Raw genomic sequence first — 15,811 nt, 5'->3', positions numbered from 1 at the left:
CATGGCCCTCACAGTGGAAAAAAAGTAAAAGTATGTATTTGTTTGAAAAGATCACGTATTAATAAATCCTCACATTTATGCATGTCAGAAATATTAAAAAGCCATAATCTCTGTTTGAAATTCTTCTTTTGATTAGGATGCCAGTAGCAAAACCAGGACTGAGTGCATTCCTTCATTTCTACCACACAGTCTGCATTTGCAGTTCGCAGGGTAGGCACTACCTTGTGCCAAGGGATATAGGAGGGAAATGCTCTGCACTCCTAAGCAGCACTGGATCCCAATTTCTTTTCCTCTTGTGCTCTTTGTTGTTCTGCACTGGATTCTAGAATAGACAGGTACAATTTTTCTAGCTTCATTTAGGCACCAAGTCAGTAGATCTGTACATAAGTCTAGTTTTGTGCTGCATTATTGCCTGTGGAGTTAATGGCAAGGAACAGTTCCTTGAGAGGATGAACTACGGAATACACCTTAGCAAGCTCATGTCCAGCACCTGCTTTTCTCTTTCCACTGCTTGCGGAAGGAGCTCGGAGAGGAGTTCAGCCTTAGACAGATTCATCATCCCCTCCACCTTTCTACCAGGAAGTGCTGACTACACATCCCTATTTTGTAGAAACTGTGTGGGAAAATCCACTGTTAAGCAAGGAGAAAGGTTGCTGCCCTTTTTCTTTTCTCTGCTTTACCTTACAGCATCCACCACTCTGAATTTATGGTCATTTGAAGCCATACCTGTCCAAGGGACACTTTCAGAATTTCAGAAAAGCCTCCAATGTGTGATACTAACTCTGATCTATCAATGATGATCTCCTTTACAGATACTAATATAAATAAAACCAATGTCTTCTCACTTTTTCTGATTTGCAGGTCCCAAACAATTCCCTCATGTTGGAGATTTCTGTTTTCTCTACAGACAGTTGCTGAGCTGTTCCTGATTTCTTTTGTGGAGCTCTGGGAAACTGTCCACAGCTCTTGCTTGTGCCCCAGGATCACAAGCACAGAGTGGGGGTCCTCTGTTCTGTGCTTACCACATTAAGCACTGTCACACTGAGTCCCATCCAGCCCATGCAAAGGTGACACAGGAGCAGCAATCAGTGCTGCTCACATCACTGAGACACTGTGAGCACAGCAATGTTTATCCTCTTTCGGCATAAACAGGTTTGATGATTGTGAATCTATCATAAAAGATGTTTGCCCGCTGGGTAAATGTCTTTCTTCTAATTGTCTGCTAATTGGCAAACAGCTAACCCCACTTATTATCAAAATGCTTTCTCCAGAGAAAAGTCAGCCAAGAGTTTCATAAATGCTTTTCCCTCATCCTTTTTAATTTTAAAAATTGTTCCAAGTATCATTTGGTAGCTATCACCTAAGGAGGCATTCCGTTTGAGTTAATCAGCTCCTGCAAGGCTATCTGTGAACTATCTGAAAGTGCCTTAGCCAGCATCTTGCCTTCTGTGTTAATTAGCAATTACTGACCTAAAATTGTCACTTACCATAGGCATTTGTACTGACCTCTCAAGATCATCCACAAAATTAAAACTGGAAGAAGCCTATTTGGTCACTTACTCTATCCTCTATTCCTCAGAAGCGCACTTATTATTCATGGTGTGTGGCAGGGAATGTAAGTGTAGGGTATGATTGAGAACACCGCAGGTAACTCATCTTTGAAATGTAAATACAATTAATGAGTATACTTGTCTTCCCCCAGGATCTGTCCTTGCCTGCTTTGTCATTCTGATTCTTCTTTCTTCTCTTTGATGGAGCTCCCAATTTTCTTTCCTTCCTTCTCACTCAAGACTGAAACAACATTTTGCAGAAGGATTGTGAGTGGTAAAAAGCACGGGAGATATTCCATGGATTTCTCAAAACACATGCTTTACTAGCATGCTTTTCCTATCTCATTGTGACCAGGAATGAGCTAAGTGTTGCCTTTTTACTTTGGCACTACAAATCGTTTGACATGAACATACTATCACAAGTTTAAAAAAAGAACACCAGCTTGCTTGCAGTGAAAGCCCACATTGGCAACATTTAGCTATAGTGAAACTGTGCCATTCACTAGCTGTCACAGACTACCAACTAAAAGCATCACATTTCATACAGCACAGTATATTGTCCCAGGGAAAACCAAGAAAAATTATATGGGGACACACCAGGTCAACAGAGAGAGAGCAGCTCAGTTGGTCTCCACCTCAGTCTTCAGAAAATTTATTCTTTATAACTGTATACAGTGGCTTGCAAAGAGGTTAAAACACACAAGAAAGACCAACACCTCCTCCCTGTCTTGGGACAGAACTGGAGATAGCTCCAAGAAGGGGCCAGGACAGAGGTGGTGGCTGCTAGGAGACACACAGATGTGTGACCAGTGTGTCAGTGGTGACACTACGTGCTTGTATTAGCTGGTGCCTCGATCCTATTTAAGAGGTGCCAAACCCGGCTCCACTGAAACACTACTTAAGGCTCAAATGATTGGGACAATATTTGCTAACCCCAGGATTGCTGAAACAGAGAATACAAATTCTTCCAGAAGTTCAGCACACACACTGTACACAACTGTAGAAGACAGACAACTTGTTATAGGAATGTTTAACTTACTGGGGTCAATTTTCAGACAAGCAAAGCACCCACTGCTTTAAAAAGGAAAAAAAAAAAACCAAAATCAAAAACCTGGAATAGGTACCAGGGGTCCTGGTTAATTTGGACAGAAAATAATTTCAATTTTGATGACAGAGAAAATTGACTGAGCCAACTTCACAATGTGTTGAAGTTAATGGCAAACTATTTTAATCTTAGCCATTTTGTGAAATCCAACTAGTTCCTGACATGCACCTTGCACAACGTACTACTGATTAGCCTTCAGGGTACATTCAACAATAGACATCAAATTGTTTTAATAATATTCCTCACAGGAGTTAACACTTGGACTTCAGAGACAGGAAATCAAGTATGAATGCACCACTCACCCTTTGCACTGCTGATCTCTGCAGAGCAGAGAAAGTTTCAACAGAAGTAGTTGCTGCCTTAATTTCTTGATCAGTTTTTTAAACCAGTTTCACCTCTGGCTTTCTGTGCTAGCATGAAGCTGCCTCCTCTGCAACCCCTCAGACACATTCAGAGCTTAAGTCCCACGTAGGAGGGAGCAGCTTGGAGTTTTCAATTCCAGCTAGCAGGAGGTGTCGCTAGATGAAAGCAAGGGCAATCCTCTCAGCACGCAATTCAGCAGCAATTCTAAGCAGGTCTCAAAAGATGAAATCAGCTGAAGAAATGGATTATCTAGAGGTTGGTCCTGTTCCAGGCAGCGGTCAGGAGTCTATCTGCACTGCCTCTTCTGTTTGATCTGTGAGGCAGGTGTGCCGTGCTCAGTGTAGGTCCAGTACAGCACTGTTGCTGTGTGTGTGCAGGCTCAGTTGGACTCAATCTTAGAGGTGTTTTCCAACCAAAAACGGTTCTGGGATTCTGTTCCAGGCTGGAGAGGCAGCTGTGCCAGGAGATACTTGCTTGTCAGTCTAATGTTCTGTATTTTTGGTAAAAGGATTTGCATGGGAGCCCCATGAGGGGAAAACAATGGCAGAAAACTCCTTTTTATTTCTGATAGCCACCTGCATGAGCTCAAGGGTCCCTGCTTCCTCCAGCAGGGCCCAGGACCTCAGTTCTGCATCACACTGCCTCTAAGCAAGAGGTGCAACTATGCCTAAGGGAGGGGAAGCAGCATCTAAGGCAGTCAGCCTCTAAAACACTCCCAGAAAGTGCAACACTTCCTGATCGTTATCACAGAATCTCTCAAGGTGGAAGTCACGCCTAAGGATCATCACATCCAACTCTGTGCTCCTCACAGGACAAACTAAACCACTTGACACAGAGCAACATCCAGACACTCCTTGAACTCTGACAGGCTTGGTGGCATGACCACTGCTCCTGAAGCCTGTTATGGAGACCAAGTCAAAATTTCCTCAAAAATTACTAGCAAGGAAAGACATGTGCAGGGATTTATAAGATACTGTGCCCATGTGTTTAAATTTGTGTTCTAGACTGTGGGAGACAAGAGATAGAAGTAGGGTCAGGAGGGGGAAATGCTGGCTCTCAGGAAGAGTGATAGCCATTTTCTCTCGCAGAAATCCTGTCATTATACTGTTTTTTCCAGCCTTGGCTACTCTTGATTCATCCCAGGTAGAAAAGGATAAAAATGAAACTTCAAGAAGTAGCAAGAACACCTAGAGAGACTAATATTGGGGTTTCAGACCCCTAGACAAAGCTGCTGAGGCCTTTTGAAAGAGCAAGTTGTTCCTCTGCCACAAGAAACCTCCAATACAGCTCCTGCCTCTCCACCCTGCGCAGCAACACTGCCCCTGCACATTTCACAAACCCTACATACATTCCTCTTCTCCCACATTAGCTTTTGGGGTTGGTGTCTTTTTGGGGGGGAAGTGTTTCATCATCCTTTGAACTCACGCTTTTACTTTACCACACACCATACTTTAGTAGTAGGGAAACCATAAAGACTGTTCAGCTTTTAAAAATCAGTAGGAAAGACGAGGCTCAGGACAGAGCAGGGCAGTTTTTAGGTGCAGTAATTATGTCCCCTCTACAGTTGTGGCCTACTTTGCAACGAATTTAAGTATTCCTTTCCACTATCACTGACTAATTTAATGTTTCTCCAGGATCTTTTGACAGTGAAGACACAACATGACAAGTTACCAGTGCTGTGGATTTGGGTGACAAGCATATAGAAGGAAAAAAACTCGCATCATTCTACTTCTTCAGGAGCCCAGTTGAGCATGAAGCAGGGCAGCACCATCTTACTGAGAAGGAATCTGAATGAAAGCTGTGCATTAACACCCCACATGGAACCCTCATATCCTTGAGAACAGCAGCAGTATTTAATCAACTTCAGCTTTAAATACTATCTAGTAATAGCCTAAATTAGCATGGTGAAGTAATAAAGGGCATGAATTGAGTAATTTTTAGAGTACCACGGTACATAGACATGACATGTGAAAGTCTTGCAGCACAGGTAGCATTGGTTTTCTATTATTATTGTTATTATTATTCTGGGAGGGTTTTTTTCACTTTTTCTTGTTGCTTGTGGTTGTTTGGTTTTTAAACTTTAGTGGTGCCCTTCAGTGTTACAGTGTGTGGGATATCCCACCTTTCTGAAAGATGTCTACACATCAAAGCAAATGAATGCACCTAGGTAGTCACAGTGTAAAACACCAATTCAACACTTTTGTTCATATTTTCTGCAATTTATTTTGCCATTTTAAAAATGTCCCATATCAGCTTAAGAGGCAAAAAAAATACTTGTTAAAAGCTGAAACTTTGCCCCTTGTTAAAAAATAGTCAAAGGAATAAACTTTACCTGAAGAGCAGGTATGTAGGTTGAGGTAAACCCAAGAGTGTCAGACAGCAAGTGGACTTGCTTTGTAAAGGTATAATCCTTCTAAACAAGGTGTTCCATGTGATTTATAATCAGCACAAAAGCACTGCTCATCCACAATTTCAATGCAACTGCTTACAAAGTAAAAAAAAAAAAAAAAAAAACAGAAAACATTTGGTGTAAGCACACCAGAGAAAACAGTGAGGCTAAAAAAAGAAGCCAGACAAACATGAAAATGTATAGATCAGCAGGCAGAACATACATGTTCAAGCTGGAACTTAGCAGAACGCAGGAAAAAAAAAAAAATCTTTTTCTTACAACCTTGTCCATCTGTGATTAACAAACAAAAACCAAGCACAGAGCATCTGTGTTCTCTCTTCTTAATGTCAGCTTACAAATACTGCAAAGCAGCTCTGATCCTACACATCTTCCAAGGCAACGTGTTGTCTTTCTGAAAGGCCAATGCATTTTGTATGGAACTAAAGATGGATTTGTGGCTGTCAAACAATCCAGCTGGTTTCTAAAGCTGAACAAACATTGTTTCATTAAATAGTAAAATAAAAATATTTTACTTAGAACTTAGACCCACATGCAATCAAGCACTGACAAGTAGACATTTGCAATTTCATTGGAATTTTCCTACTGCTAAACCTTAGCTCATGCTGCCTTGCCTTTTAGAAGTTATTCTACTGTGCCAGGTCTCCTTTAAAAGCTCGTTCTCAGCTAATCTGCGCATTGATTAGTGAGTATCTGCTGGTGTTCTAATACAGACACAAGTAATTATCAGTTAATTACCAATAAAAGCTGAGACTTATTGGTAATCACAGTTTTGAATATGTATATGCAACATTCTGTGTATGACTTTGGGCATCAGTTAGAACATCATGTCATCTAGCCCATCCTCCATGAACTTCTTGTAAATTGCCATAAACTTTGCAACAAATGCTTCCAGATGATAAATGGCTTTACTGCCCAGTTGCAAGCGGTGTTCATAGAAGGCTGCCATCTGTGCAACTTCTCCTTTCAGTTGTCCATCACAATTATTTAGAAGTTCTGTCAGGAGACCCTAAAATGGGAAAAAACAGGGCACTATTGGAAAAATTAGATATTTTTTGTTAAGAAGTTAACCTTGTTTCTCTGAAAATAGCCAAGCTATAACTGATAGTTCCCTCATTAATCCAAGAGAAAAGACATTCAAGAATCACTTACTGGAATAATTTATGCCTTAATAAAAGAAAATTAATTAACCCCATTTCCAAAAACTATAACCTCTACTACATGTAGGCACACGGCCTGAGGAGAATTCTTACCAAGACAGCAAGTGTATTAAAGCCACTTAACTTCTATCTTGACAGCATCAAGCACAAAGAGAAACAACATTAATAAAAAAACAAGAAAAGGGTTATTTAGAATTTAAGTGTCTCTGTCTGTATTTATGAGCATATTTACATGCAGACACACAAGACAACTTGACTGCAATACTTTAGTCATTATAAAACCCCAAAACACATTACTTTAGATTAGAGACAGCAATAAAATCATTGCAAATCCATCTCGATTAAAAGAGCCAGGATTAAGTGAGAAGTATCTCTAGACCATTTCAAGTTTATCAAGAGGGAGTGCGTAGAGAACATGCACCTCTTTCCTCTAAAGCACAGCAATGCAGGATTCACTAACCTACTGTAAGAAAAGAAGGTTAAAGAAACGTCTAAGTACCAGAACCACCAGAAAGCAGACAGAAATTAGTTAATTTGAAAAGAAATTATGTCTGAAGACAAAGCAAACATTACTAGGTTAAGTTGCAAACATTATTTTTGATCTTTGTTCTGCTCCAGCTGTCTTCACCATCCTTTCATCCTGCTTAAAATAAAAACGGCACATCCCACTTGCTTTTTTCCTCCCAAGGTGACATCTATCTTTGAACAGTCCTGCTGGCCTAGCATCCTTCAGAAGACCTTTCCACAAAGGCATAGCAAATACTGAACTTACAACAACAAAACTTTTACAAAAGAAAACAAATCATATCAAGATTAGCCCATAGACTCATATAATTGTTAAGGCTCTGCGAGACCACCAAGATCATCAAGTACAACCTTTAGCCAAACAGCTCCATGTCCACAAAGTGCTATGTCTACTCATTTTTTTAACACCTTTGGGGATGGCAACACCACCTCTTCCCTCGGCAGCCTGCTCCAATGTTTAACCACTCTTTCAGTGAAAAAATTTTTCCTAATATCCAACTTGAACCTTCCCTGGCACAGCTTGAGGGCATTTCCTCTCATCCTATTGCTAGATGCCTGGAAGAAGAGGCCAATCCTGAGTTTGCTAAAACCTCCTTTCAGGCAGTTGTAGAGAACAGTAAGGTCCCCTGAGCCTCCTTTCCTCCAGGCTAAACAATCCCAGCTCCCTCAGCCCCTCCTCATTGGACTTGTGCTCCAGACCCCTCACCAGATTTGGTGACATTCTCTGGATACAGTAAAATATATCTACATTTAATATAGTCACTGAGAAGGCCGGAGAAGTCAAGGGGACTAAGAATGTCCTCTTTTATTTTTACTCAGCTATGATGCCACTGTTCTTTGACCACAGAACGAATCTTAGTCTGTTTGGAAAGGACACAGCTATTCATCAGTATTTGGATAATTTGTGATGTTTTGGTGTATTTTTTTTTTAAAAGCTTTAGTTGAGACTGCCACAGCGTTAAAATTTGTAACACATTAAGAGCTAGATAGTTGAATTACCTTCATTATAATCTCAGGAGGGATGCAGTGTGTCAGGAGTTCATAAAGCCGTCCACGGACTTCTAAAAGCCTGTTGGAAGGACACCACAAGATATGAGAAGTATGACCCCAAAGCATACTGACTTATGTGTTTTCACTGTTAATGAAATACACTGCAGGAAAAGAGGCAATCTGTTGGCGATTGAAGCACGGACCCAGCCCAGCAGGGGATCTGAATCGTTTATTCAAAGCAGTGAGTTGGTTTTATACACTTTTCTAAGGCACAGTATTTCTGTATATGGCGTGACCTATCCCACGTTGCCACATCAGCAGCACACTTTCTCAATGTCCTTCTGTGGGATGATCACTCACTGTTCACCTGTCAGTCAGATCCCACAGGCTCCTCTCCGTAGGGCTCTGCCGTGTGACATCTCCTCTCCCCAGGGTCTGGTGCAGACAAGCCTCTGTGTGCTGCCATGTGCTCCTTTGTGCTGCCATGTGCCTCTGCAGGCAGGTTTTACAGCTTGTAACTCAACTTTATTCCATCTCTTCCCACAGCAATCCAAGCAAAGTTTCTTTTCTTCTTTTGGTTTTGTGTGTTATTTTAAAACCAAAAGAATTGCATGAGTCAATTTCAATTCAAAGGCTCTATCACCTTTTATTCAAAAGATAAACGACACATACTCTAGTTACAATGGTCTCAGTTAATCTAGAAGCTACAAGGCTATTATAACTTGCCTCAGGATTGTTTCCCTTTAATTCTTCTTCATATCTAAGTTATTATTCATGCTTAAGACTAGTGAGGAGACATAAACAATTTATTAGAGCCAGAGAGTTCCTTCATGCTGTTTTTCTGTCTTCATTGTTTATAAAAAGGGGTAAGACAATTAGGTGGCAGAACTGACACAATTAGCCAATGCTCAGCTTTTGATAACAGGAGGTCAGATGCTACAAGCATTTAAATTAAGTGACATCGCAAGCAAGTAATACATGGAACAGACTAAAAGGATCAGACTGTGGATATGATACTGAGATGGATACAGGGGTCATCTCCTGATGTGCTAAAAAAAAGCAATGATTTCTCACTTTCAGTTCTTTTTACAAACACAATTATGCTAAAGATGGTCAAAGAAAAACTTTAAGTAAAACAAACAAACAGAACCACACCCACCCACCATCCCCCCACCAAACAAGACAGAAAATACAACATGCAACTGAGTCTATGCTCACTTTTGATTACTAAGCTTCAACAGGGAAAAACAAGTTTTTCAGTTCCTGACACTCATTCAGCCTTCTCTGGGAATTTTAAGGCTCAACTCCTCTAGCTGCAAAGTACCAGCTCCAGCAGAAAGAATAGAAAATTACACACAACTAAAGACTCACAATTTTGAATACCACTTTTTTATTTAGGTTGCAGAGTACACCAAAAGCATAATTTGTATCTCTAAACATGAGCATTCACCTACCTTTGTGGTGTCTGTTGACCAACAATAGCATTTGCAGTTTCTCTCAAATAAACTTCCCAGTCCATCTCAGGAATGTCTTGATCAGCAGTAAAAGGATACCTACAAAATAGTATCTTTTTAGAAATTACAATCAAAGCAAATTGTTACCTATTTTAACAAGGCCTTAAAAGCAAGGCCATTTATGTGTCTGACAGTATAATTTACATTAATCTTTGCAGTGACTTACTGTTGTACTCTGCAGGACTCACACATAAGCAGTGCTTTCCGAAGGTTCCTGCCAGATTTCTCTGCAATCCTTTGAGCCAGTTCCTGAGGAAGAGTCAGGCCTTCTTTCTTACACACACTGGACAAGACATGGCAGATCTGGACAGAAAACAGACAGCAGGGAATACAACACTTAGCAAAACTGTTCAGCACCTACAGATTCTCCTGTTAGAAAGATTTCTGGACCAGAGATGGACCAGTCTTTCATAAGCCATGCTTGGCAAATCATCCAACACAAAGGAAAACTAAGTCATTATATGAAACTAAAATATTTCATAAGTCCACAGCAAGAACTTATCTAACAAGAATTTTTAAGTAACTTTTTTTGCTTCTGTTTCAACATACATCTTCAATGCTGGGAGCAGGCACTCGTACAGCCAGGCATCTGCTTTGAATGGGCCCTATAATTTTTGACATTGAGTTGCAGCACAGGATCAACCTGCAGGTCGCCATGTACTTCTCCATTGTTCTTCGCAAAGCATGCTGAGCATCTTTAGTGAGTTTGTCAACTTCTGTTAACAGCACCACTGAAAAAAGGATTAAACATAGTGGGGTTTTGTATTAATATCAAATCTTTCTAAGAAAAAAATACTTTTGACATACAAGCAATAATACCAAAATAAGTGGTAACACACAGTAAGGGCAGCATGGTTCCATAGGCAGGCAAATAGAGATGAAGATAACCTGTGTGCCTTTTTGACTGCACAACCTTCATGCAATATACAGCTACAAACGAAACGGTGAACTGAAATCTCTGAAAAAACCCCCACGTTTATAAAGCATTTTGACTGGTTTTAACTGTTTTACTCACCTTTAAAATCCCGTTGAGTACTTGTCTCAAGCTGTTGGGACTGTGCCACTGTCTTCAGGAGCTCCTGAATTACCACACGGTCATTGTTTCCCGCGTCACTGTACCCGGAGTTTGAATAAATCTTATTTTAAAACAACTTTATATTCCGTATAAAATACATCTTCCTTAGGTCAACTAAATGACCAAGAATGCCAAAAGAATTCAGAAGCTGCTGAGTTAGAATTAAGCTAATACACATACACATCGTTGAAAGTTATCCCCTCTATAATAAAAACAACCCAAAGCTTATGCAGGCACAACTAGATTAACAGCACTGTATTCAAACATAGTAAAACCACTGTCAAATGTTTTATTAAGTCATTAAAATAGAATTTATTTTCTTCAGACAATAAATCTCAACTTTTGTTACCTACAATTTGAACAAGGACACACAATGTGAACCTTTTTACACATTATGGAAAAGAACAATTAAGTCTAACCACATAATAGGATGCCTGACTCAAAGGACTGATGTAAATGCGGGGTTTTGTTCTGCAGAGTCCTTCCCAGAAATTCATTTCCTCTCCCTTGTTAGCCACTCATCCCACTCCATGTTACTTGAGATGCACTTGACTTCACTATGTTATAATTCAGTCAAACTTCACAGGCCATTGCACAGAACAGAGGTTTACTGTCTGGCCACACATAAACGTGACAATTGCTTCATCACTTAAAGCCTATGAATCAGGATATTAATTCTTAATCAAAACTCAGCACTTTTGTATTTAAAATTGAAATACCATTATTTTATGTTTCCAGCTCTAAGAACTCTATACAGAGGAACGGGAAAAGTGTTAGTGTCAGGCTATCAGAGCTGAAGACTGAACGGTCACACATTTGGTATCACCAAAATGACAGATTCAAAACGGTCATTACCAGTAAGTCTCAGCTTTTATTGGCAATTAACTAATAATTACTTGTGTCTGTATTAGAACACCAGCAGATACTTACTAATCAATAAAGAGATTACCTGCAGAATGAGCTTTTAAAGGAGACCTGGCACAGTAGAATAACTTCCAAAAAGCAAGGCAGCATGAGCTAAGGTTTAGCAGTAACCAACACCTCCCAGCACACAATGACATTCTCTCATTGTGATTTAAAGCAACATTATGAGGTTTCAGGTAAATACAAATATTTACTTTGGGTCTGGGAACTATCACAAGCAATTTCACAACTGCCAAAGAAGATGTAGACAGCTCCCATTAGAGCTTCTGTTGTTTAAATCAACATCTGACCTCAATCAACACAGGATCCACAGTATTTTGTGGTGATCTTTCCCATGCTCCAAACACTTTATTTGGAGAGTTATTGGGTAAACCTTGCTTACTTTCCAAATTCCTTTATTTTTGTATTTGTGAGAGAACTAATGATATGGAGGTGTTAGTTGCAGTACAAGTTCTAAATTTCAACTGAAATGGTGAAATCTGTGAATCCAGAATTGTTTCTCTTACCCAGTCCTCAACATCAGCATGCTTATGTAGCACATTAAACACAACGTTATTGCCTTTATACAGCAACCCAAATGTTTGTTCACTTAGAGTTGTTCAATTAAAAATCCTCTCCCTGCTCTCATTTGCAGACCAAACCCATAAACCATTATCTGACTTGCTCAGGCAACAAATCAGGCAATCAGTCCCTCATACCTCCAGGCTGAAGGCACTCACAACATGGTCAGTGTCTTACCTTTGAAGTGAGCCACTTTTACTGCACACTTACCTTGGGTTAACTTCAAGGTGATAATTACTCGCAATGGTGCTAATTTCAATCTTCTTCTTAGAAGGTGTCTGCATAAAAAATAAGTGCATTAAGTTTCAGAAAGCATCCTAAAAATCTCTTACAGCTTACAACTGGCTAAGGCACAGGTAAACCAAGAATCTCAGAGATCAAAGAACTCCTGAGACATAGGCTTGGTTATCTCCTATGGTCCCAGCCCCTCCTCCAAAGCAAAAAAAAGGGGGCTGACACATCATCCAGCCTGTAAAATAGCAACAGCAATGACTATGATAGCACCACCTAGTATGTGTTATTGCAAACTCCAGTTACTCCAGAGCTTTGTCAAAGAAATCTCATTAATGGAATCAGCCGTTCATCAGAAGTGACTCTATGTCCACCCAAAGAAAAAGTCTGAAGGCAAAACCACCGGACAAGCCCAAAGAAGCTATTTACTTCTGTTCTCAAAGGACTTCAAGTCTATACTTTGTTTGCAGAAAACACTAGTATTTATATCACCATTGAATTTGGGTCTGAACAGTTAAGCATATTCTCTATTTCTAGCATTCAGTCTAAGAATATTATTTGTTCCAGCACTCAGAACTAAAAGGCAAACATTAAATAACCTATTTATCAATAAAACTTGATAATCCCTTGCTGGTCAAGCCTTCCACAGGAAGAATTTCTAATAGGCAATAAAGCCTTTTAATAATAAACACTTAAATGCCTAAGACCAGGGCAGAGAGAATTTAAATTGATTTTCTGTTTTTGCTAATGCTAAAGCTGTCACTATGAAAATAAGAAAACAAGCTAAAACCTGCATATATGCAAAAACCAGTGCTAAAAATCTAAAAAATTACCTTTATTTTTACAGACAAATTAGAGTATTAACATTTAATTAAGAGCTAGTTTACCACAAGAGATGTTATTGTCGAAATTGAACTGTAAACAATAAATAAAAAAAGCCACCCTGAACAATAAAAACCACACCACATGAACAGCCAACCAGGCACAGAAAACAACAGAACCCCACTAAAGAACATCTGGAAAATAATTTGTTCATATAACCAAACTAGTATGATTAATTACATAAAAAAGGTTGAAGAGATTGAGAGCAAAATAAAAAATTAATTTTTAAAACTCAAATAAATACAAAGGCCTCACAACAAAAATATGTCAGTATTTGCACATTACTTCACAGCAGATGGGAGACTTATTTTTTTTACCGTTATACTCTGATGCTCAATCCTCAGTTTTTCCACTCCCGCACCATATAATTCCCTTAACAAACACATGATTCTTGTCTTTTTTCCAGCTCCTGATGGTCCATACACCAACAGATGAGGAAAGTCACCACATTGAACCTGAACAAAACGCAACAAGATCAGTTAGCTACAAAGGTATTTTCCTTATAAAAGCATTTATCCTTCCATTTTCACCCAATTTTACATTAAATGACTTTTCTAGCACCTAGAATTAAAACTGCTGAAATCCTTTCCTGCAGCAACATTTCCTATAGAACATCATACTTTTCTGAAGGCCATGTGCAACTCATTTAACTTCAAACACCTCACTGCTCGAAAAATACCCCAAGCAAACCAACAACAAAACCCCACTTCAGCATTTATATGCTTCCCATGGTTACTAAAGTGACAGCTGCAAGAAACACACAGGAAAATGGTTAGAAACACACGGAAAAATGTTTGAAACAAAATCTTAAGCAGATACATATATATATTCAGGAGTTTATTTCCTGAAAAGCCAAAAAGCATGACTTGGAGCACCTCTGACCATACGCCTCAGTCAGCACTTATGCTAGTTAGACATCACTAATCCCTAAGAAAGTGAATGTGCCAGTCGGCACATCTGGCAGGAAAAGCAGTCCTTTCATTCCCAGCTGCGCACCTTAAAAAATTTCTGCTAACTTTAGGCAAACAAGCCAAGCCCTGTTCCCAGGGACACTGAAACCAGCAGGAAGAACATGTGCACACCACTCCTGAAAGAGTGATTCCCTCGCAGCTTTTCCCTCGGCATCAAGGCCTCGCTCCCAAGCAGGGCGCGATGCCGGGACACCTTCCCGCGGCACGGACGCTCCTCGGAAGGCCAGGGCCTGCACGGAGGGAAAGCTCCCGATCCCGGCCCCACAGGAGCAGCGTTACGGGCCCGGAATCCCAATTACAGCATGGGTCAGGTTGGGGACCATAGTGGCCCAACCTCCCTGCTCAAGCAGGGTCATCCCAGAGCACAGGGTATAGGATTGCATCCAGATGGTTCCTGACTCTCTCCAGTGACGGAGACTTCACAGCCCGTCTGAGCAATCTGTTCCAGTGCTCGGTCACCCGCCCAGTAAAGTTTTTCCCCTTATTCAGGCGCAATGCCGACTCCGGGGGGATTTTCGCTACGGGGCGGAGAGGACCGAGAGGACCTGGAGTCCGCGGGGCCCCCGGGCAGAGCCCGGCGGGGAGGCCACCGGAGCGCGACAGCGCCGGGCAGAGCCCGTGCCTCACTGACCAGGTTGCGGAGCCGCGCTGCCTGCTCGCGGTGGAAGTCGAGGCGGGCGAGGGCTCCGGGCCGGTGCTTGTCCGCCCACAGGCTCATGGCGCTCCAAAAGCCCGCGGCCCGGCGGAGCGAAGCGCGCCCTGTACGGCGGCCGCCAAGGGACAAACTCCGGCGGCGGCGGCGGCCCCGCCCCCGCGGCTCCCCCAGCGAAGCGCGGCGGCCGCGCCCCAGCCCGGCCTGGGCAGCGCCAGAGCTGGGGGGGTTTCCCTTTCCGGAGGGAGAGACACACCGCTGAGGCCTGGCAGCGGCCGCCGCTGCTCTCCCTGAGGGTTTTGACCAAAGAACCCTTTACCGGGCACTGCGCAGGAATTTAACTCTGCCCGCCAGCCCCAGCCAGCACGCCGGCTCCCTGTCGGGGCAGCGAACCCTCCGAGCCGCATCTGAAATCTTTCCTTTTCCGGCTCACTTCAAGGAATCACAGAATCAGTTAGGTTGGAAAAGACTCTGAGGTCATCAAGTCCAACCTATGACCCAGCACCACCAACTCAACCAGACCATGGCGCTGAGTGCCATCCAGTCTTTCCTTAAACGCCTCCACGGGATGGTGACTCCACCGCCTCCCTGGGCAGCCCATTCCAATGTCTGATCTCCCATTCTGTGAAGAAATTCCTCATAGTGTCTGAGCCAAACCTCTCCCGGAGCAGCTTAAGACTATAACGACTTGGTCAAGGGAGTTTACAATCAGACGGTAATTTGGAATGTGCATTCTCCAAAAGCCCACAACACCTAAAAAGGCATGTGTTTATTTTTTGTTACTTGGTGGAGCCATTGCTGTTCTCTTCTTGATAACATCCACTGTAATCTGATGATGTTCATCTTGCCATTTTATCCTTAAAAACTATCTCCTGCGCCAGTTCTTTTACTTTACTTTGTT

General features: G+C 41.5%; 1 protein-coding gene across 1 annotated transcript; it reads right to left on the bottom strand.

The window, feature by feature from the left end:
• Window positions 1-5,247: 5,247 nt before the first annotated feature.
• On the bottom strand, window positions 5,248-15,005 carry RFC3 (replication factor C subunit 3). Its single transcript, XM_082278947.1, has 9 exons — window positions 14,890-15,005; window positions 13,605-13,742; window positions 12,385-12,452; window positions 10,630-10,727; window positions 10,164-10,345; window positions 9,781-9,917; window positions 9,555-9,653; window positions 8,110-8,179; window positions 5,248-6,434 (listed from the first exon to the last, which is right to left on the bottom strand). The coding sequence occupies exons 1-9, from the start codon at window positions 14,974-14,976 to the stop codon at window positions 6,243-6,245; spliced, it is 1,071 nt and encodes a 356-aa protein (XP_082135073.1). The 5' UTR covers window positions 14,977-15,005; the 3' UTR covers window positions 5,248-6,242.
• Window positions 15,006-15,811: the final 806 nt, after the last annotated feature.

The sequence above is a fragment of the Coloeus monedula genome (genome assembly GCF_965178545.1).
Source record: "Coloeus monedula genome assembly, chromosome: 3".
NCBI lineage: Eukaryota > Metazoa > Chordata > Aves > Passeriformes > Corvidae > Coloeus > Coloeus monedula.
The sequence above is the reverse complement of the archived record's forward strand: the minus strand, read 5'-3'. Positions and strand labels throughout refer to the sequence as shown.